The sequence below is a fragment of the Anas platyrhynchos genome, chromosome 4 (genome assembly GCF_047663525.1).
Source record: "Anas platyrhynchos isolate ZD024472 breed Pekin duck chromosome 4, IASCAAS_PekinDuck_T2T, whole genome shotgun sequence".
NCBI lineage: Eukaryota > Metazoa > Chordata > Aves > Anseriformes > Anatidae > Anas > Anas platyrhynchos.
In genome coordinates this window covers 51637702-51663875 of record NC_092590.1, presented here as the reverse complement: position 1 = coordinate 51663875, position 26174 = coordinate 51637702, and the positions used below count along the sequence as shown (strand labels likewise).

At 39.8% G+C, this 26174-nt stretch overlaps 1 protein-coding gene across 2 annotated transcripts in view; it reads left to right on the top strand.

Annotated features, from left to right (window-relative positions):
- The window catches only part of KIT (KIT proto-oncogene, receptor tyrosine kinase), a 53999-nt gene that overhangs the window by 23752 nt on the left and 4073 nt on the right, over window positions 1–26174 (top strand). For both annotated transcript variants that reach the window (XM_038178686.2, XM_013093148.5), the window contains 16 exons: window positions 1179–1315; window positions 4501–4660; window positions 7522–7711; window positions 8299–8414; window positions 12843–12957; window positions 14178–14371; window positions 15493–15599; window positions 15692–15818; window positions 16076–16180; window positions 16268–16378; window positions 18085–18238; window positions 19996–20084; window positions 20397–20524; window positions 23433–23555; window positions 25819–25930; window positions 26019–26118. In XM_038178686.2, the coding sequence (XP_038034614.1) occupies window positions 1179–1315; window positions 4501–4660; window positions 7522–7711; window positions 8299–8414; window positions 12843–12957; window positions 14178–14371; window positions 15493–15599; window positions 15692–15818; window positions 16076–16180; window positions 16268–16378; window positions 18085–18238; window positions 19996–20084; window positions 20397–20524; window positions 23433–23555; window positions 25819–25930; window positions 26019–26118 (2068 nt within the window). The remainder of the gene's footprint in view (window positions 1–1178; window positions 1316–4500; window positions 4661–7521; window positions 7712–8298; window positions 8415–12842; window positions 12958–14177; window positions 14372–15492; window positions 15600–15691; window positions 15819–16075; window positions 16181–16267; window positions 16379–18084; window positions 18239–19995; window positions 20085–20396; window positions 20525–23432; window positions 23556–25818; window positions 25931–26018; window positions 26119–26174) is intronic.

The window sequence follows — 26174 nt, the reverse complement described above, 5'->3', positions numbered from 1 at the left end:
CTGGTGGGTGAGAACACAGCATGCATTCTGCACTGGCTTCCTCATGTCTCTTGGGTGCTGCTGTGGTGTGATTTTTATGTGGGCATTTATATCTGAAGAGAGCAAACATGGTTCTTTGTTCCCTTCCATAGCCGCTTGCAGCAACATGAGGAAAACATTATTGTTAAAATATGAATGGATGAAAAGCATGGCATTTTCCTAAGTTTCATATAATTTGCTTAATACAACTACAAAGTCTGTGTCAGAGGCAGGAAGAGAGTCTAGAATGCCTTATCTGATTTTCTGCAGTCACAGTTTGAAATTGAGTCTTCCTGCATAAAAGCCCTAGTGGGAGGTTAACTTCTACTGGTGCAAGCCTGGAGTCTCACAAGTGAGGAAATTTGAAGGAAAGGATTAAGAAAACAGAGAAGAAAACTGTGGAAGCACCAGAGCTGAGGAGCTTTGCTGAGATAAGAGATGCATAGTCCTCAAGTGTACTTGACTTGTCAAAAGGCACCCTGAAGCACAACAGGGGTACAGCTAGCCCACAGGGCGGTAGGTCTGCAGTATTTCTCAAAACAGACATAATCCTGGCTGCTTGTAACCACCTACCTTTCAGGTGACAAACTTGTCAGTGGTCCTGGCTCCAGCCACCCCTGTCTCTGAACCTTCATAGTTGTAGCGCTTTCAGAGACGGGTGTGCTGAACACCTCGAGCTGTACCTGTCCTACGTGGGGAGAGAAGCTTCCAAGGAGGTCCACCTCCTGTCAGGGCCAGTCAGGGACCTCTCAGACAGTACTTTGCGTCAGCTATTCTATTTTATATTTAAAAACTGTGATTAATGTTAGGCTGTGGTTCTTCAGTGACCGATCCTGGCTGTATTTTCAGTTATAGAATGCAACATTTTAATCACTGTCATGGAATGTCCCATTGTCTTATTGATGGTTCAACATTTGCAAGTTTATTCATGCAAGTTGCTAAGCTCTAACAAGTATTGTCTAACCTTAGGTTTAATTTGAAGGGAGATTGAAGCTGAAATGTGCTTGTTGTAAAGAAACAACTGTGTAATATGTTAAAGAAATTTGAATACCCCTTGGAGGCCTGAAATTTTATTGGAAAGTTAATGACTGTTGATTTTTATCCCCTCTGGGAAACTCCAAGGGTAATGAAAAGTAATGCATTTATAAATTGTTTTCCAGTTCACAAAGCTCTTCCAGTCATTACCTTGTCCAAAAGCTATGAGCTTCTCAAAGAAGGGGAAGAATTTGAAGTTACATGCATAATCACGGATGTGGATAGCAGCGTGCAAGCTAGTTGGATCTCTCACAAAAGTGGGGTGAGTTCCTTTAGCTGCATCATGTATGCCTCAGCACAGTACACTACCTGTCTGTAAATGTTCATGTGCTTGTCTTGCATACCTGACACGGGGTCGGTTTGGATTTGCTGCCTTTCCAAAGATACCACATCCTACAAACTGGTGAGGGTCCAACGACTGGTCCGTGCCCATGTAAACCTCCAGGATCATTGAAAATTTCTGGGAGGGAAGTTATCAGTGCTGGCTGCTCTTTCCAAACAGAAGCTAAAGTTAGGCACTTCAATGTGAAGTTTAGGTGACCTCTGTTGGGCTGCCTAAATACGGAAGCATGGAGTGCCTACACATCACATTGCAATCAATGGGAGCTGCAAATATCAACACATGGACTGCAAATTACATATTCTAGTCGTTATCATTAACAGTAAAATACCTGCTAATTAGCATGGGATTGTATGTGACAGGAATAGTAGTAAGCATTCATAGGAATGATTAATTCATTTAAATTATATGGTGTGCTTCACTAACTGGGAAAGTTCTAAAAAATGAACTAGGGAACTGTCTGAAGTGATCGCTGAAGTTGCTGCCCGACATGCCCAAATTCAATTATTAGCAAAATAAATACTCCAGGAGAGTTGGTTACTAGCAGCGCAGCTCTGCTGAAGACCAGCGGCAGAGAGGTCCCTCCCATGGTCACCCAGCATGTCCTGCAGCTCAGTGCTTGAAACACAGGGCTATGAGTCAAAAAATTGTAAGTAAGAGCAGGCCCAGGCATCAGCAGGCACTGGTTTGCGTTTAAGGACACGTTTTAGTTTTCTGGCTGTACCCCAAAACTTAAATGATTTAAGGCCCTTGTGAAGACCTGTTGGTAAATCCTCCCGTATACACTCCCATGCTAATTGGCTGGGCCTTTACTTTTACTGGTATTGACCAGAATGCATAATTTTTAGTCCAAGTGTTCACAGAAAAAAGGCCTCTGTGATGCTGTGATGTTCGGATAAATCACGTATCCTCAGGCAAACAGTGAACTGGAGGCCGGTTCCCCGGGGTGGGTATCTGGCACAGCTTCTCTCACTAAGTGCTCGTTGCTCCAGAAATCCCACCTCGCGGCTCTGGGGGCTGTTGAGGTCTCAGTGACATGAAGGCAGTGTGGGACCTGCAGATGGGGCTTTTGGTCCTGTGCCAAGGTCAACCGCAAGTCTTTCGTTTGAGAACTGCATTTCTTTCCTTGTCCCTCCCCCTGCTTTTCTTTGTTATGACTGATGAGATTGGGGTCTTCCCTTATGTTTTCATGCTTTTCCCTTTTCATTTTATGAGTAAAAGCCATGAGGAAAATATTTTTGACCAAATAAATTTGACCTTTCTGTCCTTTCTGGTAAATAGCAGGGGATGCTGTCTTTTAAATATTGACTACCAAATTAAATTTTGTACTGAAACAGAATACATAAAATTCATGTTTAAATAGATGCAGAATTTTACCTGAATAGGTTAAAGGAAAAAACTGCACACCTGTTTCTTCATGTGACAGAGGTTATCACCACGTCTGAAAATTAGGAGACTTGCTGTAAGCAAGCACCTCCATACAAAACAGACTTTTGTAGGTGGTTATTATTACTCAGAAGGAAACAAAACCGTGTAGAGAAAATAAAATTCATCCAGAACTTCCTGACACCTCCAAGAATTGAAATCACTCTACAAGAAAATCATAGCAAGTGAATTTGGATTAATCATTGTGAGTTTATCAGTCTTTCCATGCACACTGAACAATCTCACAGAAACTAAAGTCAACAACTAAATTAGTTATTTTTTCTTTAGTTCCAGCACACATATGTAGACATAGAGTCATCATGTACTCAGTGCTTTGGAAAGGAGGTGTCCAGCTGCCTGTAAGATTAGCAAATGTGGATTGCTATGGACTGAGAAGCAGAGTGGGTTCCAGAGCAAGGATGCTGTGTAAAGCATGCTGCCAGCAGGTCTCTCTGCAGTATGCCTGCAGTGGGGACTTGGGGCATAAAGTGACCCAGCTGAAAATGAAGCTCCAGTACATTAAATTCTCTCTTGTATTTCTCTGGGAAGCATTGCAATCATTAGAGAGTCTGGTGATTTTTAGACACCACTTGTGTAGTGAGTCAAACTTCAGAGTTGCAGCCACTTTTCACAATAACTGCAGCCTCTGAACGTTATGAAAGTCAAGGCATGCAGGTCATTTTCAGCAGCTCTGATGAAGACAAGCTGAGAGAGCTGGGGAACCTTATAGCAGCCTTCCAGTACCTAAAGGGGGCCTAAAAGAAAGATGGGAAGGGACTCTTGATTAGACAGTGTGGTGACAGGTCAAGGCACAGTGGCTTTAAATTAAACAAATGGGTAGATTTAGGTTAGATATAAGGAATAAATTCTTTACTGTGAGGGTGGTGAGGCCCTGGCACAGGTTGCCCAGAGCTGTGGATGCCCCATCCTTGGCAGTGTTCAAGACCAGGTTAGATGGGGCTTTGGGCAACCTGGTCTGGTGGGAGGTGTCCCTGCCCATGGTTGGGGGTTGGAACTGGATGATCTTTAAGGTCTCTTCCAACCCAAACTATTCAGTGATTCTATGATTCTAAGAATGTTAGTGCAAACAAAACCTTCTGTTGGTCCTCATCATCATTGGCATTAGAAGTTCAGAGTGAGCTGAATCTGGCTGCAGGCACAACACCCTTCTTTCCACAGGACTGAAATATTTGAAGATATTTGTGGGTCAGCTTTGTATTTTGGACTGGTCTGCTTTTGGGGCAGGTGAAAACACTTGTTCTTGCCTGAGGAGGGAGGAATGTGACTACAAGGTGCTGTGTGCCCTTGGGGCTCCTTGGATCTTTTTGGAGCTGAAAGCACTTTCTGCCTCAAAACATCGGGTGGGAACCTGGGCAGTTTACCTAGTGAAATGCAGCTAGTGAAATGCAGCAGAAGGGTGCCTTACAGTGCAGTTCGGGAAAAAAAGAAAGAATGAAGAAAAGGACTAGTACTTGAGGAAGTATTATCTCTCAAAGACAGCTGATCACACACTTGTTTTGCATGGAGAGATTCTAGTGACAGGTTTGTCGTGATGGCTTATTATTCTGGTTTAAAGTTATGAATATTAATATAGCGAAGTTATAATTACTTCTATTTTTAATTTATCGAGGAAAGATGCTGCATACACAGTGTTTTAGATGTTAATTGTTTTTTACCGACAGATTGTTACAAGCAAAAGCAGAAATTTGGGTGATTATGGATACGAAAGGAAATTAACATTGAACATCCGTTCAGTGGGAGTTAATGATTCTGGAGAATTCACATGCCAAGCAGAAAACCCTTTTGGAAAAACCAATGCCACGGTAACCTTGAAAGCATTAGGTAAATAGTTCTCATAGAAATCTTAAGATACCTAGCTCTCCCTTCCTTCTATCTCCTTTCCCCCAAACCTGAATGAGTAAATTGCTTTATTAAAAGGTTACTGCAGACTGGTATCATACTGAAATGGTTCAGGAAGGGCTATGGAGTGTGCGACTACTTTAATTTCTGTAGCACTTTGCATGTGATTGGATTGCGGTATTAGAACAACCACCCAACACTGTTTCCATCTCTCTGGTTTTTCTCATCCTTTCTGGTTTAATTTTAAATTTAATCCAGTCTTAATGAAGCAAGTAATTTACCTTTGCGTGGTACTATCCCTACGCTTTAGTAATTTGGCAGCACAAGCACAAAGCGTATCTTCAGTACCTGCCTTCCAAGCGCTGGAAATTTCGCTGACATCGGCACGTCAATGTTTTTTTACGTGGGAGAAGTTATATATGTATCTCTATTTAAAATAATGCAATGAGGAACACTGAAGTGTGCATAGGCAGCACGAAAATTGCTTTGGAGCTCGCCACCATTGTAAATCCACCATCCATCACTTCCTTAGGCTTGGGATAATGTCTCTCAACAGTGAGCGAAGTCGCCTCCTCTCCTGGTTTAATAACGGACTCATGTAGATCTCAGCTGCTGTATGTTAGTGTGTATGATACACCAGGCCTTTGAATTTTTATGGCTGCCAAAAGTGCTAATTTGATAGTCTAATTAAGGACATATGCTTGATAATTCTGACCGAGTCTGGGTAGTTTGCTAAAATACTTTAAATTCCTCACCTTTCAAGGATATAGCAACCGAGGACAACTGAGACTGCTCTGTTCTTTGCGTGCCAGGCCTTGTATTCTCTTCCTTACCAAATTTGCTTTTCTGGTGCACAAATACCCCTGCACTATAGGCTGTTTTGCTTTCCCAATAACTTAAAGAAAACAGAAGCACTTGATCTCTGTGGGTCAAATCTCCAGCATAGCTGAGGAGGTTTGAGTGCACTTAACCTTGCTACAACATTTGAGGGGGTAGGGCTCTTAACGTGTTTTCCTAATTTTTTTTTTTTTTTTTACTAAAGAGATTAGATTCATATGTCAAAGAGTGAAACAGTGTTAAGTATGAAAGAAAATCTTTTCCCCAAGGAGAATAATGTGAAAGCTTTTATTATAAAAGGAGGGAAGTTCTTAACTAGAGGAATTCTAAAGACTACTGCACATGCAAATGTGGTTTTAAAAAGGGTTGACTTTGGAAAGTCATGTGAGTAAAATAAAGCACAGCATTATAAAATGTAAAAAAATAAAGCAACAAGTTTGTATTTAGTAAAAAACAGTTTGTACTTAGTAAAAAAAAAAAAAAAAAAAAAAAAAAAAAGCCAGAGAAAAGCTGGAATATTTCATTTTCAAGATACTTCTCTCCCCTCACCCTCTCAAATTTGACCTAAAATAAAATAAACTCTGTCTCCTGGATTCCTTTCACCGTTCATTGTCAAGTTGACTATATTTATCTAAACCGTGCCAGCTCCCAGGATCATGGGAAGTGGTGTATAGAACATACTGGATTGTATCAGAATCTAAATCACTGCGGCTTTAATGTTAGCAAAAAGATTTCTAAGAAATAGTGGTATTTTGGTGAATGTTTTAGTTACTTTTATAAAAAATGGTTTATCTAACTATAAACTGTTTATAGAACTTTGTTTTGGGCATTGACAGCATGATTATAAAAAGGTTTTTTGCACTCTCTTGGGCATAGTTTTGAATATGGGTTGCATAGGCGACACTGTGCTTGCACAGAAAATAGAAAAAAGGTCTCAAAGGGACTAAAAATCTTAAATTTCCAGATTTAAAACCTTTTCTTTTTTTCCTTTTTGACAATAGAGCATACTTTGTATCATACCTGCTTGCTATGATATGAGTGTATGTCTTCCTTTCTTCTCGGAAGCATCTGTCAAGTGCTCTGTCAGCTCCATATGCTTTCACCAAGGCCCGTTGCCTTCTGTTTTCATGAGCTCAGGTGCCCAGCTGGCCACAGCAGTTTGATCACTGGAAAGTGGAGAGAGGCAGAGATCTGAGATTGATTTGGGGGCTAAATTCAAGCATTCCCAGGAAATATGTTTCCTTGTCATTGTAGTCTGTCTGTCAAACTGGTAATTCCCACATGAATTTTTGTAAAAGGACTGAAAAATTTGTCTTTCAAAGTGAATAATCCTGAAGCTGACGAGTTTATTAATGAAATTAAAGCCACTGCAGTAAGGATGCTGCTGCTCCACATGATACTCTGGAACAGAACTACCCAGTGATAAATGGTATCTGCCAAAGAAAAGATTAAGACCCAGCAGTAGATGAACAGAAATGCCTTAGTTTAAGACAATCGCTATCCAGGCCTTTCGACGTAGTACATTTTTCTCTAATTACAGTTTTTAATAGCTTCATTTGTAACGTCGTCCTTAATTATACTTGACAAAGAATCATTAAATACTGTACTATATTGTCATAAATGATCAATTTATCTTGCCTTTTTTACTGTTTCTTCCATTCCATAAAGTTAGTGACTGATTTTTTGAAAAATGTAAACACTTGAGTAGAATCAAGCATGTGCTTGCATTTTTCCAAGAGCAAATAAAGGGTATTTATCACCAGGAGATGGAATTCTTTCTGTTAAAGCATACAAGACTGCTTTAAGTTGTGTGCCTCATTGCTATATATAGCTAGTGGTCTTGGTTTTAGCAGGTGAAGGTTGAAGTTCTGCTTTGTAGATAAGGTTTCCCGTTTCACAGTTGGACATTTGATCACTGATCTTGAAGTAGCGTAAGTGTGGTTAGAGTAGTGGCAATCTCCTAAATGGCCCTGAAATTGTTTTTCTTTTCCTATTATGACCATCAGCTAAAGGATTTGTCCGTTTGCTTGCAACAATGAATACCACAATAGATATAAATGCAGGACAAAATGGAAATTTAACAGTTGAATATGAGGCATATCCAAAACCGAAGGAAGAAGTCTGGATGTACATGAATGAAACACTGCAGAATTCATCGGACCATTATGTCAAGTTCAAGACTGTGGGCAATAACAGGTAATAAGAATGGCTTTAAGTGCTATCAATTTCCCTTTGAAACAGCAAACTAGAGTCTGTTCTGGAAATATGAAAATGTAGATGGCAAGAAAATTGTGTTTTAAAAGGTCTTGCCTTACACGTGGCTTACCACAGTAATGGGTGTGAAGTCTTGCTACCCTGGGTATGAAGCAGTGTTGAGTTAAGCACACCCTCTGAGAGACCAGTCTGCCTCACAACTCACCTACGAGATATCATTGTTGCTCAATAAGTTGGGGAATTAAAAGTTTGTGTGTGGAGACACCCTCCACCACCACAGTTGAGCACAATGCTCCGGACAAAAGTTTATGCTTTTATTTCTGCCATGCACTGTTTCTTTCTGGAGTCCTGGTCCTCCAAAAATCTCATGGGGAAAAAAAAAAAGTAGTCTTGAGTGCTAGGGGCAAAAGGGATGATAATTCATTGTAAGTGTGTCTGTATGGATGGTGTAGGCAGGAGAAAAGAGTTCACTAATAATTCCCACCTTAGCTTTTTGTGCAACAATTCCCTGTCAATTCCCCATTGACTTTAGGTTGTGAGCATCACTAATGATTTCTTTTTCTTTACAGTTATACAAGTGAACTTCACCTTACACGATTAAAAGGAACAGAGGGAGGCATTTACACATTTTTTGTGTCCAATTCAGATGCCAGCTCCTCTGTAACATTTAATGTCTATGTGAAGAGTAAGTAAAGTGAACAGTCTGAAATATTTCATTATCACAGTCATTGTATTTTATACAACATAATGTATGCACAAGATGTCACAGTGTGGTTCAGCATATGAGAGGCTTTCTGAAGTGAAGCACATGCTGCAAAACTATTTAAATGTCAAGATATAAAAGTGCAGAGTACTTACACAAATCCACCTACAATCCAGCATGACCTTACATTCTGGCAAATGTATTCCAGAGGTTACTGGAGAGCAGATAGATAGTTTACACAGGAAAAAAACTATAACACCTGGAAAGATGGTCTCAGAAATGAGCATGGACCATAAAACTTTGATAATGTAACATGGATCAGGATATACAGAGTTTATATGTATACATATAATTTGCATTTTTGGCAGCCAAGATAAGCTATTAATTTTCTTTAAATTGTTTGAGTTGGATGTGAAGTTTGAAAACTTGACAGAAGAATTATTCACTTGTGCCTTTTGGTATCTAAATACATCTGCATAATAATATACATCTCCATTGTTTTAGAGAAATCTGTGTAGCTTTACAAACGCACATGCTGTCGTCTTTATATGCTTGTAAAAAAATAAAAAGCATCGGTCTCAGTTCCAAGAAGCATTCTTCAGGACAAAAGCTGAACTTCAGAATGAATTAAATGAAACGTCCAGGAAACTCCATCCTTCGTAGCAGAACCATCCTGTCAGAGAATTTCACACTCTCAGCAGACAAATATTGGCAGCTACTAAAGGCAAAGCTTAAGGAGGGGACTGAGGGCAAAGAGGAGAAACTAAGGCAAGGTAGACAGTGGTGCTTTCAAGCCTAGGACAATGAAATATGTAGGAAATGAGTGGATGTGCTGCAAATACGCCATTGAAGTGCTTTAGCAGTAATAGATCCTTCTCTGGGCATGGGCTGATGCAGAGGACCATTGAGACTTCACAAATGCATAAAATTCTGGATACTACTTTCTGAATTCTGCCTAATTATCATTGAAGTTCAACATTTGTAGTGTCAATATTTGCAATGCTGTAGTTTGGGTCTAGAAATGCCACTTGGGCTCCTTTTAGAACATGGCATTTCTTTTTCTCTATGAATGTCATTTGTGGTGTTGTACATTTCAGTTCCCTAGCTATGATTTCTGAGTTGAGGGTGCTGGCAACTTCAAATATCCTTTGCCACCTTGGGTAGGAGTGGGTCATAGTCACAAGGGGGAATTCTACTATTGTACAGCATAGTTGAGCATGGTGCTGAGCAAGAAGTTTAGTTTCTGTGCAGGAATGGAAGAAATTGCAGGCTGCCCATGAAGCCATCAGTTCCCTTGAGGCTGGATGATGTGTTCCAATCAGTGGCATCATACACGTGCTTGGAGCAAAGGGCTGTGGGCTCTTCAGGCTACTCAGGAGCAGTCTGGGCAAAATACCATTTAAAAAAATAAAAAAATACAGGTTCGTCACCATCAGCTGTCAGTTCTCAGTGCAGAGCTCCATGCTGCTGCTGCTTTTGAGGAATCTCCTACTTGATAAAAGGCTGAAAGCCCTGTGGGTCGTGGCTAGGAAACCAGGCTAGGAGCAACACCGTGAATCAGTATGGCAGTGGCAGGAGAGAATGTTTGTGATGTAGTTCTTCTGAATGGCTTGTCTGTGCAACCATCAGCGTTTAGGTCTCCTTCCTTGCTTCAGCTACTGGTCTTGTAAGCAGTAAGATCAGCCTTGGGATACAATGAGGGCATTGAAGCCATCTCAGTAGAGCCCTGTTTACCATTCAGTGTGGCCGTGGCTGACTACAGACACTGCTGAAACAGATTTGATACACTTGACTCAGAAAGAGTTTCTTTTGGCATTTTGATGCAACTACTGCAAATATCTTTTTCATTTTGAAAAGAGGAGATGAAACAGATTGATTCTTCTGAGGGTTCATTTTTTAGGAAAAATAACCTCCTGTTTTCAGTAGCATGTAAAACGCTCATTGTTCAGGTATGGAACCCAAACTGCACAGCAATATAACATCTTTTTTGAAATAGAGTAACTACCACAGGAGAGTCGTGTGGGTGGGCCAGGTACTGGTCTAATCATGTGTTGTGACCTGGCATTGTTGTCAGTTGGGATTTTGCATAAGCTGCGATCTAGCTTCTGGTGTTTACAAGTCTGGCTCGGGCATGTAATCAGCAGAAAGCAATCAAACAGGTAAAACAGGATTCATAATCAGGAGGATATCTTCACGTAAACACAAATCGATGCTGAAGCATTTGCTGAAAGACATGAAAAACCCTGTGCAGAAATAGTTGCTTTTCATTTAAACACATTTAGCAATCGCATATGCTAATCTGAAACAATACTAAATTGCTAAAATAAAATGTAGTCAGTCATAGTAAGTGTGACATAAAGTAGGGAAGGAAGGAGCTCTGACATTAGGAGCCAAAAAGAAAATTACAACTTGACAAGCAGCATGCTGAACTGAGTTACAATTAAGAAATTGTAGAAATCTCCAGAGTGGCAAGATACTGTGCATCTAGCAATTAGTGGAGGAATCTTCAAACTTGTATCTCTGCATTTAGTGCAAAATAATATCTGGATTTAATTATAGTCAACAAAATACTATCTGTGCGGTTGGGACTCATGCTGCAAGGAGAAAACTGGTCATGGCACTAGAGATCACGTGAAACCAAGATCAACATTTTTCTTGTCATTGCAATATGCAGTGAGCAAACAAGGAGTCACCATGATACTACAAAAAGATTCAATCCAGTCCAGAAAATGTGACTGCAGGAGGAAAGCTCTCTGGCTGTGATAATAGACAATACCTGTTAAATGTTATTTTGTAGACATTTATTTCTCTGTGCTAAATGATGAAGAAGTTGGTAATAAAAAGCAATTGATTCCACTATGTTGTCATACAGAGCACTGAGTTAAAACAGAAATGACCTCTTATGAGTCTTTGCTGCATTCAGAATCAACATTAATAAGAGCTGAAAAGCAATTCATAAACCCAGCGGGATTAGAGGTTCAAGACATTTTTAAGAAAGTGCTACAGGTGCTGGGACAGACGCACAGCCAGAGTTTTATCATGTTGTAACGTTGCCTAACACATAGCGTATACCTAAACAAACTGTTTGCACATGGCTAATTACAATTTCACAATTTAACCATGTTGGTAGAAGCTTCAGAAAGCTGAATTATGTATATTCCCTGAATGCTAAAACTGTGTACGATGCTGCGTGCTATCAGAAAGTTCTGCACCAAATGAGTAATGTTGAAAACCCATCTCAACATTTTGCAACAATGTTCGGTTCTGGGTGGTTTGCATAAAACACAACATTTGGATTTAGAAACGAAAGAACATTCGGTTCCTGTAACATGAGTCATGAGGAGATGCTACGTGATTGAGAGTATACGTGTGTTTTATTGCCTCTAATTTAATCAGTGAGTAGAATATTCATTAAAAACTAACACCATGCAGTCTTTGCGTGTGGATTTTATCTGAAATAAATCATCTGTCTTCCACTGTCATCAATACAACCTCGCAACTTTCTAGAACATTAGAAGTTCATCTTATATTTTGTAAAGTTTTATTAACTAATAATGGGCTATTAATTTGTACCAGGTGAGCAACATCTTTGGAATACACTCTGGTTTTACCATTAACTTTATTTTTAACATAATTTGCAAGGAAGCTAAGATAGCTATGGGAGATAAAGCTTCTAATTCAAGTTTCCCAAGAAATACACCTTTCTAATATTTGCCAGAACCAAGTAGATGTTGTCGTGGCCTGAAGGCAGCATCATGGCATGAGGAACCAGGCAGCTTCGTAAACTACCACAGCAATCATGAATTATTGCTTGGACAGCTAATGTAGTCAGTCAAATATGAGCTTTCTCTACATGCAGCATTTCAGAAAGTGAGCCGGTTGGGCATTTTGGTATTGGTGTTTTACTGGGATGCCTTCTGTGGGGACGGGGACAGGTACTGGTTGCATTGCACTGCAGTTCCTTTTCGGGCTGTGCTGGTAATATTTGATAAAGAGAGCAGACGCAGAAGAGATGCGGTTTGACCCATTTAGTACAACTGTGGACAAACTGTCTTTTTAGAGGCTGGTAAAGTCATCCTCTGCAGGAACTGGAACTGCCTTCTTGTTCCAAAACAAATGCGTCTTTGTTTTCTTAAACTCTGGGCTCTGCTGTTTCAGGATCTTTCATCAACCCCAATGCATGGTGGAGGTTAGGTGTTCTGAAATCCAGCCCATGCATTCAGTGTAAGAACTGAAATTTTCCCAGTGACACAGAACACCAGTTCAGGCCTGGATGCCCTTTGCCGTGGGAAGCTCAGTTCACCTGACTCCGTGGGTGATAATGCACACAAGTTGCTAGGGTGATGAGCACGTGGCATCTCAAATTCTGTGTTCCCATAAAAATGTGACTCTCGTTTGTGTTTGTTGCAGCAAAACCAGAGATTCTCACTTTGGATATTCTCAGCAATGGCGTTCTCCAGTGTGTAGCAGCTGGGTTCCCAGCCCCTACCATATACTGGTATTTTTGCCAAGGAACTGAGCAGAGGTGAGTTAAGTAATCAGAGCTTCCAGAAATGACTCTACATGCCACATACACAACTTATAATTAAAAATTAGGACTTTAAAAATTACTTGGTAACTGTTACATTGCATCACTGTTTTCATCATTTTAGGTATTGCATTATTTGCAGTGGTTTGAGGGGAAGGGAGCAGTACATTTCATTACTCCCCTTTGTATTCCAACGTTGAAGAGGGAATAATCAACATTTTCTGCTGAGGAAAAATAAAAGCCAAATTTTCTCTCTGTTGCAGGCTAGCTAAGGTTTTTATCAGTTTGGCCCCAAATGGCACACATTCTCAATGCAATTTCACAGAATGACAATCACAGAATCACTTGTGAATATGGCTGTTATCTTTCGTCTTATTGTGTAATGATATAATTTTTCAAGACATAAAGTAATTAGATTTCTATTCACATGAAGCATATGACAAGTAAACAAGTCTGGAGTTATTATGAATAAAACCTGATGTCTAGTTGCCATGCTTCTAAAAAGACAGTACAGTTTCACTGTGAAGTGAGCATTTGTGAAGCACATTTTAAGATTTTTGTTGACTTCCACTGTGCTTGCAGATCTCATACTAGCAAGTCATGTCTCCTACCTGCATAATTTGTTTTATGCCTAAAATAATTATCCTAATTTTTGTAATGTGTGCTCATATAGTGAATATGTGACATTGTTAACATTGCAATTAATTTTTAAAAAGGGATGCAGACTTCTGACTAGTTTAACTAGCAGCATCTTGAAAGAACAAAACTGGCTGCATATAAGCTTGGTGGTGTTGTAGGTGCATCATGGGTTTTTCATGGATTTTTTTGTGCTGTAATAAAGCAATGCCTGAGGAAAGTGTTCAAGAGTAGGAGATGGACCACAACTGCTTAAAGCTGAAACTGGAGATGCAGAATTTATGGTTACAAAACCCATGGTGGACTTACACACCTGTGTGTTTCCCTACTCAACAGCAAATGCAAAGACCTCATGGTTTCCACTTAGCTTGTTTTATAAGTTTCATCCACTACATAGAAGACAAGGAGAGTTGTGAGCAGGCTGGGTTTTGAGGGTAAGATCTCCATCTCAGTCCCTTTGTGGAGTAGTGTGGTATAATTACCTGGTGGTCTGGTTGTAACTATCTGCCTTCACAGCAGGCCCTGTCATTCATTCCAAGCAGCAGTCCACAGCAGGTAATTGTCACTGTTGTTTTCCCCAGGTATTTTGATTCACCAACAATATCCCCCATGGACGTGAAAATCAGTTACACAAATTCCTCAGTGCCTTCCTTCGAGCGGATCCTGGTTGAGAGCACCATTAACGCCAGCATGTTCAGGAGCACTGGCACCGTCTGCTGCGAGGCTTCCAGCAATGGTGACAAGAGCTCTGCTTTCTTCAACTTCGCTATTAAAGGTATTGTCTGGAGTGAACAAGGCAGTGAACATGAAAGAATGGTTAATGCTGGTGCTGTTCAGCCCTTTCTGTCATGCAAGAATTCATCTTTTAAGTGCGTTGCTTTTGCCATAATAATGTAGATGGTACTGTGGCTCAGTATATGATAATATATTACAGTACATGTTCTGCCTGCCAAAGTATTGCTTTCACTTCTCAGTTAATATTCTGGTATTGTATGTTTGCTGCTTCAAAACTACCAAGCAGTAGTTAGCCGTTTTCTCCTGCCTCTGCAGCATGATCTGGCACAGGGGCAAAGCACCTGCAGCATGGCACCAGGCTGCCTTCTCTCTATCCCTTTTTCTCTTCCTGTCTTTGTTTTAGCCATCATCTCTTTCAAGAAAAGTCTGCATTCTTATATGTTTTTTACCGCGTCTCAGGAAAATGTGGTCCCAATCTTGACTGGAGCCTAAGGGCCCTGCTTTTGTAAAAGGAGTAACAGCAATGTACTGCAGAAGTGCCTTATGAGTTTTGTAGCAGTATTTGTGGGTTTGTTAAGAAAAAAAAAAAAAAAACACACTAGAACACAGATGACTTGAAATATGTTTGTAAATCTTTACTTGCTTTGGAAAAAAAATCACGTGTTCTGCTGCTTCTTTTTTTCCCTGTTATAGCCAGATACAACATATAAACAAATAAGCCAGACTTGAGGTAGAACAGTATTCTTTCACTACTCTGTACAACATCTGCTTTTAAAGACTAGGTTGTAGAGATCACACTTGGGGTTGGGGGGGGGGAGAGAGAGGAAGAGAAATTAGGACTTAGGAAAAGTCCCCTTAACAAGCTTCTTTCTGTGCCCTAAGCTGACTGTAATCACACTTTAATTGATCTCAGTGTTGTGCCTCCTGAGCTGGCGAAGCTGAGGCTCTTTAGGAAGCACGCCGCGTGGTTTCTGTGCCAGTTCTGGCCAGCACTGTCATTCAGGAGAAGTGGCTCTGAGGGACATGGAGTGCATCTGGGAAAATGGAAGCCCCAGACTGTGTTTCATAAGAAAGAATCGAGGAAAGCTTTTTCACCTGATTATTTTAAATTTAGTTTCTTATGCTTGGTATTCAAGCAGAATTTTCTCTGTTTCTTTCCAGAGCAAATCCGTACCCATACCCTTTTCACACCTTTACTAATCGCATTTGGAGTTGCTGCTGGACTGATGTGCATCATAGTCATGATCCTGGTGTACATATATTTGCAGGTAAAATCAGCAGCTCCTCTGCCTGAGTTGTTAAAGTGTGGGAGCTGCCTGGGGAAGCTTCAGGAGTGACAGCCGTTCTCTTTCCTTTTCAGAAACCCAAATATGAAGTTCAGTGGAAAGTTGTTGAAGAAATAAATGGAAACAACTATGTTTACATAGACCCAACACAGCTTCCTTATGATCACAAATGGGAATTTCCTAGAAACCGGTTGAGTTTTGGTTAGTTTATATTTATTTAACTTCATCTGCAAGGTGAAACCTTCAAGTCTCATATGAGACTTCGGTTAAACACAGCATGGTTTTGTCAAAAAGATGTGCAGGAATGCAAATAGCGATAATTGCTCATGCTTACCTGGGGACAAAAAGCAAGCAGGTGTATATACACTATCTTCTCTAATATCATAAAATAAAATGCTGAACCCTTCAGGAAGAAATGCTCCAAGTTCTTGTAAAGATTTTTTTTTTTTCTTTATTAGGCAAAACCCTTGGTGCTGGAGCTTTTGGAAAAGTTGTAGAAGCCACTGCTTACGGTCTATTTAAATCTGATGCCGCAATGACAGTAGCAGTAAAAATGTTAAAACGTAAGTTGCTGTAGTACACTGCCCAATTTTTTCTAACTTCCTTCTGGTAGGTGTGCTATTTACTGAACATTGCGTTTTGCTTTGCAGCAAGCGCCCATTTAACAGAAAGAGAAGCCTTGATGTCAGAGCTAAAAGTTCTCAGTTACCTTGGTAACCACATTAATATCGTGAATCTACTTGGAGCTTGCACTATTGGAGGTAGGGTTATCAGCGGATATTGATTATTTGTACTCCTTTTTTATTGTCAGAAGGAAGAACCTTACAAAGATGAATTCAGTGCTGCTAAGTATAGAAATCTTAAATACGTGTCTTCCTTAGGCAGGTTGCAGATCATCACGACTATCATCTGTGAATTCCTGAATCTAGGTTTTAGGCTCATCCTGCTAACAGTGACAAGACCACTGTAGCTGCAGCTAAAAATGAAGTTCGCTGAGAGGTGACAAAACGTATAACTTAAGGTTTTTTCCTCCACCACACTTTCTCAGGAACGGGAAAAGATAAAACTTGCTGGTATTCAGGGGGAAATCAGCAGCCATACCTTGTAGAGTCTTCCAGTCTTTTGACTGAAAAGTCAAAAGTCTTTTAACAGATCTTCTAGTCTTTCAAATAGAATGCAAGTGTATCTGTTAATGCACCACTGGAGTTTAAGTACTCGAAAGTTGAGAAAAAGTTTCCAAAATGAAGCATTGCACAACCCAAGTATTTTATATTCAATAACTTTAAAAATAAATATAAACAATAAACTTTTAAAAATTTGTTTTCATATATAATGAAAGCTACAAAATAGCTGAAGTGTCAATACTGAGTGATGCTGTCACATATTTTTAACTTATATGCTTTTGAGTATGAAAAATGGTGTTGTTCCTTACAGAAGAACTTGCTCTTCTGTAAGTTCTTCTGTAAGAACTTTGTTCTGTAAGAACATATCTTGCTTCCTTTTTTCAAGGAAAAGGAGCTTGTAAAAATTCATAGCTTTAGACAAAGGCAAAGTGTTTCTCACTTTCACTTCTAATGATTTAAAAATAGGATGAAGCAACTTCAAGTAGTCAGCAAACCAGAATCACTGGCCTGAATGCATATCTGTCTCAGACAGCTGAAGAAATGTGGGGTCTGTGAGCAAATCCCACCACAAACGCTGCTTTCACTGTTAGTAAAGCTATAATTATGAACTGCAGAAAAATGGAAATCAGCTATTGAGGTTAGGAAATGGTGGTACAGAATAACCTTACAGTTGAAATAACATGCAGCATGATTACATATTCAGGGGCCATAGCTGCAGTCATTCACTCAGAAAACATATATTTGATCTATAAACATCCGTGCTGGAGATGACTTGATTCTCCTTTCCGATTTCATTTTAATATTCTAAGACCTTGTGCAGTGTAGTTTTCTGTCGCAGCAGGCTGTTCTGTTTGAATGATTTTTCCTATTATACTGCGGAATATAACACTCTACATCATTTCCAAAACATTACTGAAGGAGTGTGAAGCTCTACTGTAAACAGAAGTGAATCAAAAGGATTAATGTTTGAAGCTTGAATTACTCGAATGTTTGGAACAAATAACTTCCTTCAGGAAGTGAGCAAAATCAAACAGATGTGTCTGGCCAGACACATTATCACATGAAGAAAGAGAAAAAGACTTATTTGTTTAATTTTTTGTACAATGCTATACTATTGAGGGGGGTGAAAATTAATTGGGAGTGACACAGCTTTAGCTGGACAATAATCTGTGAAAGGGAAGATGCTGGATTGCTTGTCTGTAACTTTTCAAGTCTAGACAGCATTAGGCAGTGTGATCTTTGATAGACCAGCCTGTGTGCTTAGCTGAATGCTGTCTTTGTGTAAGGTTTTCTGCCTTGAAGACAATGCTCACCTGCTTTCTCAACCTCACGTACATCTACAGGACCCACACTGGTCATTACAGAATACTGCTGCTATGGTGATCTCTTAAATTTTCTGAGGCGGAAGCGGGATTCGTTTATTTGTCCAAAACATGAAGAACACACAGAACACGCAGCTGTTTACGAGAACCTTTTGCAGCAGGCAGAGCCCTCAGCGTAAGTGCGACCTGCTGAAATGTACTTGTGTTTTCAGGAGATTGAGAAGGAGGGGATATCGAAGTTCATTAGGGATGAAAAACTGGGAGAAGTCTTTCATGCAGCAGGCTTTGAAGATTCTTTGCTGTGTAAGGAAACAATTTAGTTAAAGAGATGATTTGTACAGTGGGTGGCTTATTCTAACAGAGCTCAATTCATTGTATACACTCTGTGTTTTACTTCTTTATCAAATTTCCTGTAGTTATTTCATGCAGCTCCTTGGCTCCAATCTTCATATGTATTTGTGTTTATCATTACTGTGTTCAACATTGGCAGTGCTCATTTAGCAGCTTGAATAACAATCCCCCCAGTGTTGTGGTGTTAATATTCTGGGTTCTCACAAGTTCCTGCCTTCAGAAACGACTTTCTACAACCAAAACAGTGCCTTACAGTGTTAGAGGCAAGCTGCCCCTGGTAGCTCACTGGATTGTGTGATGCTCCAGCCCATGTCAGAGATTGCTCTTGTACTTTTATTTTTCAGTTACTTCATCTGTATATTTTTAGCAGTTCAGTTTTAGATCAAGCCCGAGTTCTTTATGAGTACGTTTCCAAGCATATTTCCTGCTAACTCCTTCCTTTTGCAAAGTGAGGGAGACATAAGTTTCCAGAACCTAGGATCTGATACAATACCTGCCCATTTTTTATTTTTAGTCTGTTCACTGCCCCAGTGGGCCCATCACTCTGTGTTGGCAGGCACAAAGCAACCAGGAAGCCCCTTAGGAGGTGATAAAATCCTTTTTTCCCAGCAATGCATAGTGCTAGTGAAGCTGTTTGTGCTGTGGCAATAAATGCATGGATAGATGGTGATACCAGGGAGGTTGGTACCACAGATAGCATGAACACAAAGCTATGAGTTGCTATAGAGGAGGTCTGTCTTCTCCTTAGTACAGGGATATCACTGTTTGGGCTTATTTTGTAAATTGAGGTATTAATGAGGGGGTATTTACCAAATTCTTGGATTAGTATTTACAGTAATGTTGCAGCTGCTGAATGTTTCACATGTGTTTGTGGTTTGGTGGTGACTAAAGCTGTCAGTGATCTCATAGCTACTTTCCATGTTAGCAATGTGGCTGTACTTATTGTCCATAAACTAAGCAGATACTTCAGGATAAAGAAGGACTATGGTATAAGTTCTAATGGCAGGAAAGTGAAAAATGCCAAAGTGCATCTGTCGTTTCTAAAGGGGCCTAACTTTATAAACCATGCAGTATGAAAATTAGTACAGTTGCAATGTATATATTGATAAGAAAACTTAAAAAAACACATAGCAAATGACTTTCCCAAGCCTTGGCTGACTCTTTGACATACATGTGAATCCACTCGGAGACTTAGGAAGCTCTGAACTTGGTATTTTTTACCATTTGTCTTCTGCATTTCAATTGCCACTTCAGTTGCTGAAATGCTAGTAGAAACTGGCCCAAGCAGAAGGAAGTCCTAGCAGGTCCTGTGAAACACTGGGTCATTAGTTTATAGAGACTGAAGTCTATATAAGTAGTATACATAGGAAAGGTTTTGTTTGCTTACCTGATGCATTGCTATCTGTACTGATAAACCTCTCTTTCTGTACAAGTCTTTTCTCATCTTTTTTACTGCCCATGTTTTTGTAATCATCTCTAAAGCATTGTATTCAGAAGGTCAGTGTAATTATCTTTCTGTTTGGATTGCTTTTGAGGTCTTTTTACCTAAATTATATTTCTTTTCATCTGCTGCCTTTGCAGTGATGCTGCCAATGAGTACATGGACATGAAACCAGGAGTGTCATACGCAGTCCCCCCAAAAGCTGATAAAAAAAGACCAGTAAAGTCTGGTGAGTACAGTGGTGAAAAATTGCTGTTAGGAGTGTAGAGAAGAAGACTTTATGGATTTTTTCATGTTACTTCTCTGGTGGATGGGGACAGTTAAAAAAAACATGAGACGGCTTAAAAAAGAACAATGTGCTAAATTACAGTCTTCTATTTTTCCACACTTAAATGAAGTGTCACTATTATATTTTGCTTTGAGCTGTTTATGTGGCTCTAGTTGTAGTGCTTATTCAGATTGCTGATCTGTTTAACAGAAGACTGTTTCTAGATGATTATACCTGGTATGCTCAAAAGCTGTTGATGTTTATATTGTGTAGGATCCTACACTGATCAGGATGTTACCCTTTCCATGCTGGAAGATGATGAACTTGCTCTAGATGTTGAAGATCTACTAAGCTTCTCTTACCAGGTGGCAAAGGGCATGAGCTTCCTTGCCTCTAAAAATGTAAGTTAATGTCATGTGTTGGAAGACAACAGATGAACTCATCCGAGCTTGGGAGGTGATTCTTGCAGGTTCGATCTTCATCTCTTCACTTGTTTTCTGTAGCACACAGGTAGTTAAGTGAAAACTTTTGATAGCTTTGGAGACACCAAAACCTGCAGGAGTGAGCCTTGAGGAGTTAGTTTTTCAGGCTTCTCTGGTGTACGGCAATTAGATGGAGCTCGTGAAAGAACCAGAAAAACTTAACATGTGGACATCCTCAAAAGCAATTAAATCTTGAGAGTTTAAGATTTATTCTCTGTGGCATTGCTGGAGAGTTTACAGACTAAAGAACATTGAGAAGATGGCTGATCTGTTTGCATAAAAGCGCCTTGAGTATCTGTTCAGTTTTAAACAAAGCTGCACTTCCATGTCTCACGCTGAATACTGCCTTAAACAGAGCAGTTATCACACTGTATACTTTTTTTTTTTTAACATTATGGCTTAATGTACAAGGTACATCTTGTTGTTTTTTTTTTCTTTTTTAAATTTTCTTAAAAAGACAGAATCAGCCTAGAGACCCACAGATGATCTTCATTGGCTACACTAAGCATAACAGGCACTCTCCAGGTTTCTTGGGAGAGGCATGGCAAAACAGAAAGGGTCTGATAAAGAATACAGGTTTTAAACACTGCATAATTCTGATCTTTCTATGGCATCTCCTACGTTATTCTTCAAAAATGCTATTCACTATGTAAACATTGTGACAGGATCGTACAAGTGCACCTTGGATAAAGGGAAAAAAAAAAGGAAAAAAAAATCAAAATAACTCTTGAGCAATTGATGGTAATTCTGTGAACCTGCATTAATAGTGGGAAATGTGTCTCTCATTCTGTTCCAAAGCAAGTCCACAATAAAACTTGATTTTTTCCCCCCTGTTTCTCCTTACAAACCCTTAGAAGTATTTTTTTTTTTTTCTATCTGTTGCCAGCTTAAAAACGAACCCAACAGACAAACATGTTGCATTACAGATTTTAATGGTCTTTACCAGACTCCTGCATTCTGCACTATTCAGGACGTCCAGTGCTTAGCACGCATATTTATTCTCTATTCTTACTTTCCTCCAGAATAACCCCAGGATTCACTGTGCATCGTTCCCAGTGATTGTTTTTGTTATATTTTTTCCCTTGATAAAAAAAACACACTGTGGAGTTGAGTAGCAGAAGTGATAATGAATATTACGCCACAGCACCATAAGCTTGGGAAGTAACATGTAATATCTGTTCGACAGTGCAGAATTAATGGCTTTACCGCACAATTAAGTTACACTGTGCTAACAGTTTCTGTGCTTGGTCCTCTTCAGTCATTGTGTATGTAGAGGCTCTTAGCTTCAGCTAGGGAATGCAGAGTGGCTTGGGATGATGGGTAAGATGCTTCAGATTGCCTCATGCCCTCGGGAATGGTCCACTCAGCCCAACATCACAGAGTGCCCAGCTGCTTTTTTGCAACTCGTTTTTGTATCCAGGCTCAGAGGAATAAAAGTGCCTCTGTGAGAGAGGAGGAACAGGAGTCTGTCCTGGGGGTGTAAGTCCCTTATCAAGCACACGGTGCCTTGATCACAAGACGCTTCTTCCTCCCATAGACAAAGTCTGTATTCAAGGCAAACTGTATTGCTTCTGGAGGAAAAAGGCAGAGAAGCTGGACATTTGGGCATTCCAGCACTTTTACTGCTTCAGTGTAGTTAAAGCTCTCAGCTTTAGGTATGCGAAGTGAAGATAGGGATTGGGATGCAATGAGAGTCCCCAGGGACACTAATTGTCATTAAACATATTTCCTTCTGTAAGCATGCCAAGGAGGCAGAGATTACATTGCTTATGTGACTTGCAGTTATCATTTTGAATTCGATTTGCTTAACTCTCCTGATATTTTAAGTATATATATTTTTTTGTAGGGAATTCCACAAGTTTCATATTTCAAGGAAAAAATTGCAGAGAAAAATTGAACAATTCAGCTACTTTTTAGACAGCCGTTCCCTGCATATTGTATACCATCAGCACAGCAGGAGCTTAGCACTGTCCCTTCTAGATGAAAAAAGAGATGATTTCATTAGAGAAATACATCCATTCTCTAAGAAATACAGATGGGCTCTGGTTGCACACAAAGAAAATACAACTGCTGGAAAACTCAGCCACCCGTCTGGAGCTGCAGTTGCAAACATGTGCGCACTTCTCAGATGAGTGCTGGAACATAAGCTAGCAAGGTCATCAAACATGTGACGTTCGTAGAAAGATACTGGCCTGTGAAGATTGACAATATTATCAAATATTTAGGCCTGCTTATTAAACTCTCCAAGGTACTTAATACCTTAAGTTTTCCATAGGAAAACTTTTTTCCAGAGATTTTTGAAGTGGGATTCAGTTTTCTAACTTGTATGCTTTGAATCTTTACCATAATTTTCCCTGTTTTCAGCTCTTTCCCTTCAGTCACAATAGCCACATAATAAAAGACTGGAGTTATTTTAGAGACAAACCACATTTTCTTCTTATTTGTCCCGTGTTAGGAAGCAGGCCAATTGCTTCTTATCAAAAAGTCAGAGAAAAAATTATGTCCCTGGCATAGAATAAGTACATTAATATTTAGCTGCAAATGTGAATTGCTGGAAAATTCAAAGTGACTGCAGGTGGTCTTTTCTAAAATAAATAAATGCATAGGCAGCCTTAACTGTGTGGATCAATGTCATGATAGTAAACATACTACACCAGAATTTTTAATCATTTGAGTACGCTTATTAACATATGGATTCATTATGACTTTCAGCTTGCTACAAAATGCATAATGTAGTAAGTTTATAGCTAAGAAAGCATGTAACCAAGCAACAGTCTGTTAAGAATATTATAAAATAACTTTGTTTGTTTGTCTGTTTGTTGTTTAGTGCATTCATAGGGATCTGGCCGCAAGAAATATTCTTCTCACTCATGGTCGAATAACAAAAATCTGTGACTTTGGCCTGGCAAGAGATATAAGGAATGACTCAAATTATGTGGTCAAAGGAAACGTAAGTATATGTGATGCTTTATCCACCTGTTTTAAGTTAGGGGCTTTCTTGTTGTCTCAACTTGCAAAAAATCTTTATTAGACCAAAATCTAGATTTCCCAATCCTGCTGTTAGGTTTGTGCTGGTCGGGAATGTGAAAAGGGGCAATTGCTGATGTAGATGCATGTGTTGACAAAAGCCCTCATATATACATGTTGTTATGCTGGAAAAAAACATCTGAATGCATGTCATGGTGGAGGAGATGTTTTTGCTGCACAAGTATAACACACCATCTCTCTGTTACATATGAATATACTAGAAGTTACAGCTCTGTGACTAATTGCACATTTTACTACTGCAATATTCTGACAGGTCAACCCTAAAAAAAAAAAAAGATTTGAAACTTGCTGTATTTATATGTTACTGAAATAGTTTATGTTTGAAATATCTAAATATTCAGGGGGTTACATCCTGGTTTTTGCTATATAACATTACTCAGACAATGGAAATGGGATTCTAAAGTCTGAATTTATTGATTAGGGCATAGTGAAAGGTTAGAAAGCCTTAGTTTTCTCTGATTCTATATACAGATTTTAACCCTATATGAATAACAACTACAGCTTTAACTCTCAGCTATAGGTCAAATCCTGTAATAGTACAAGACAAGAAATGTACAAGACGACAAACTCTTCTGAACAAACTATTCAGCAGAGTACCCATTATACTAGTACCTACCAGACACTTAGAAGCAATGCAGATTGCATTGTCAGTATTTGAAGTCCCCTTTAAAGAGTAGTAAAAGGAGCCCTGCTACAAAAGAAAATCAAGCCTGTCTGTGATTAAAACTGGAGAAGTATGCTATGAGGTAGAGGTCTTTTGCATCTGAAACTGATTTTTGCCTGGATTAATGTTTTAGGTCTGCATCAGGTATGTGCAGCTATCTAAGGCCTTCAGGGTACACGCATCTCACACTTGCACCCTTTTTCAAAGAAAAGAAGGTCCTCCCCATCCCAGCTGACTGCTCAGCAGTCAAGGGTCAGTCACTTGTTATGGACTTGACATGATCTGAAGGTTGCCCATCCAGGTGTCTGGTATCTTCATAACTGATGAAGAGAGCAAATCCCACAAGTCTCAGTGAATCAGTTTACCAAGCTCAGTTAACCTCTCTGTTCATGGCCCCTCGGGTATCTCGGATATCTCTGATGCTGTGCTGTCACTCAGCAGTCCCTTGATGTCCCAGGTACATACAGCATCCCCACTGTAGGCTCCGGGAGAAAAGATGTTTTTGTGTTTGTCTTTGACAATAAAGTTGGTACCAGCCCCTGGATGGCTAGAAGTTGAGATTAAGGAACAATGGGAACCCAAATAATTCAGGCGTGGCTGTATTGTCAAAACACTGAGTGGCATTTATTGTACAAAAGCTGCTTTCAGGCTCAGGGTCAGGTCAGGAGCTGCTTGATCCGTCAAGGCTGGTAGGAGTGGGAAGTGCAGATCCGCAGCTTAGGCGGGAAGTGGGCAGTAAGTAATTAAATTTTACGTGTCTAGGCCACACTTTACGTTTCCTGAGTAGTCTGACAACAGGATTTTACTTAGCCTGAAAGGGTCAGAAGAGGATAGGCTGCAGCTGCCCTGGGAGAGAGGAAGCAGTGGCCGCAGAAGGCATCTGTTTGCATCTGGCCTGATCTTAACCCAGATGAAGGCGTGCTGGGGCAGGATAAATGCTTAGGACAGAAGCCTGGCTGGCTCCCAGAGTCAGACAAGAAAAGGGCAAAGTAGGGAGAGGAAAGACTTTGTCTGTTCCCACAGAAACATATGAAATATGTCAATATATATTTATATCAGGTGAATTTTCTTTTTTCATTATTTTTTTTTCTCATACATCAAAGAGCTTAAGCAGTCTTAATTGTTGACTAAAGCCTTGAAGCACTGTATTTAAGGTAGCTAGTCCACAGAAGACTTGAGTGTTTGCATAAGAAACCATGCCATGTTCATAGGGATTATTTTCCTCTGACTTCCTGCTATTCCCTATAAACCATCGCACAGTGTGTAGAAAATCAGAATACAGGGAACTTCACAAGTTTGGTAGACCCATAGAGAGATGAATCAGTAACAACAGTGCAACACATGGAGTCTCTAAAACCAGGGATTTCCATTTTTGGTTGGATTCTTCTATTGAATTAACATGTATTTACAGCACATAATAGGTATAAACAGTTGATTTTATGTTGTAATTTTTTTATGCCTTATGACCATTGTCTTAATTTAATCCTTTTTCCCTGGAAAGGCTCGTCTCCCTGTGAAGTGGATGGCACCTGAGAGTATTTTCAACTGCGTTTACACTTTTGAGAGTGATGTCTGGTCTTATGGGATATTGCTTTGGGAACTCTTCTCTTTAGGTAAGCTCCGTCAAAATCTGTACTTCAGGGGACTTCCATTTCATCTTGGTTTTGTAGAAACCCTATTGCTCACCTCTTCTCCCAACAGGCAGCAGCCCATATCCAGGGATGCCCGTGGACTCCAAGTTCTATAAAATGATCAAGGAGGGATACAGGATGTTCAGCCCTGAGTGTGCACCCCCTGAAATGTAAGTGAGCAACCAGTACCTCCAGTCACCACACATAAGCAGCAGTGCAAAGGAAG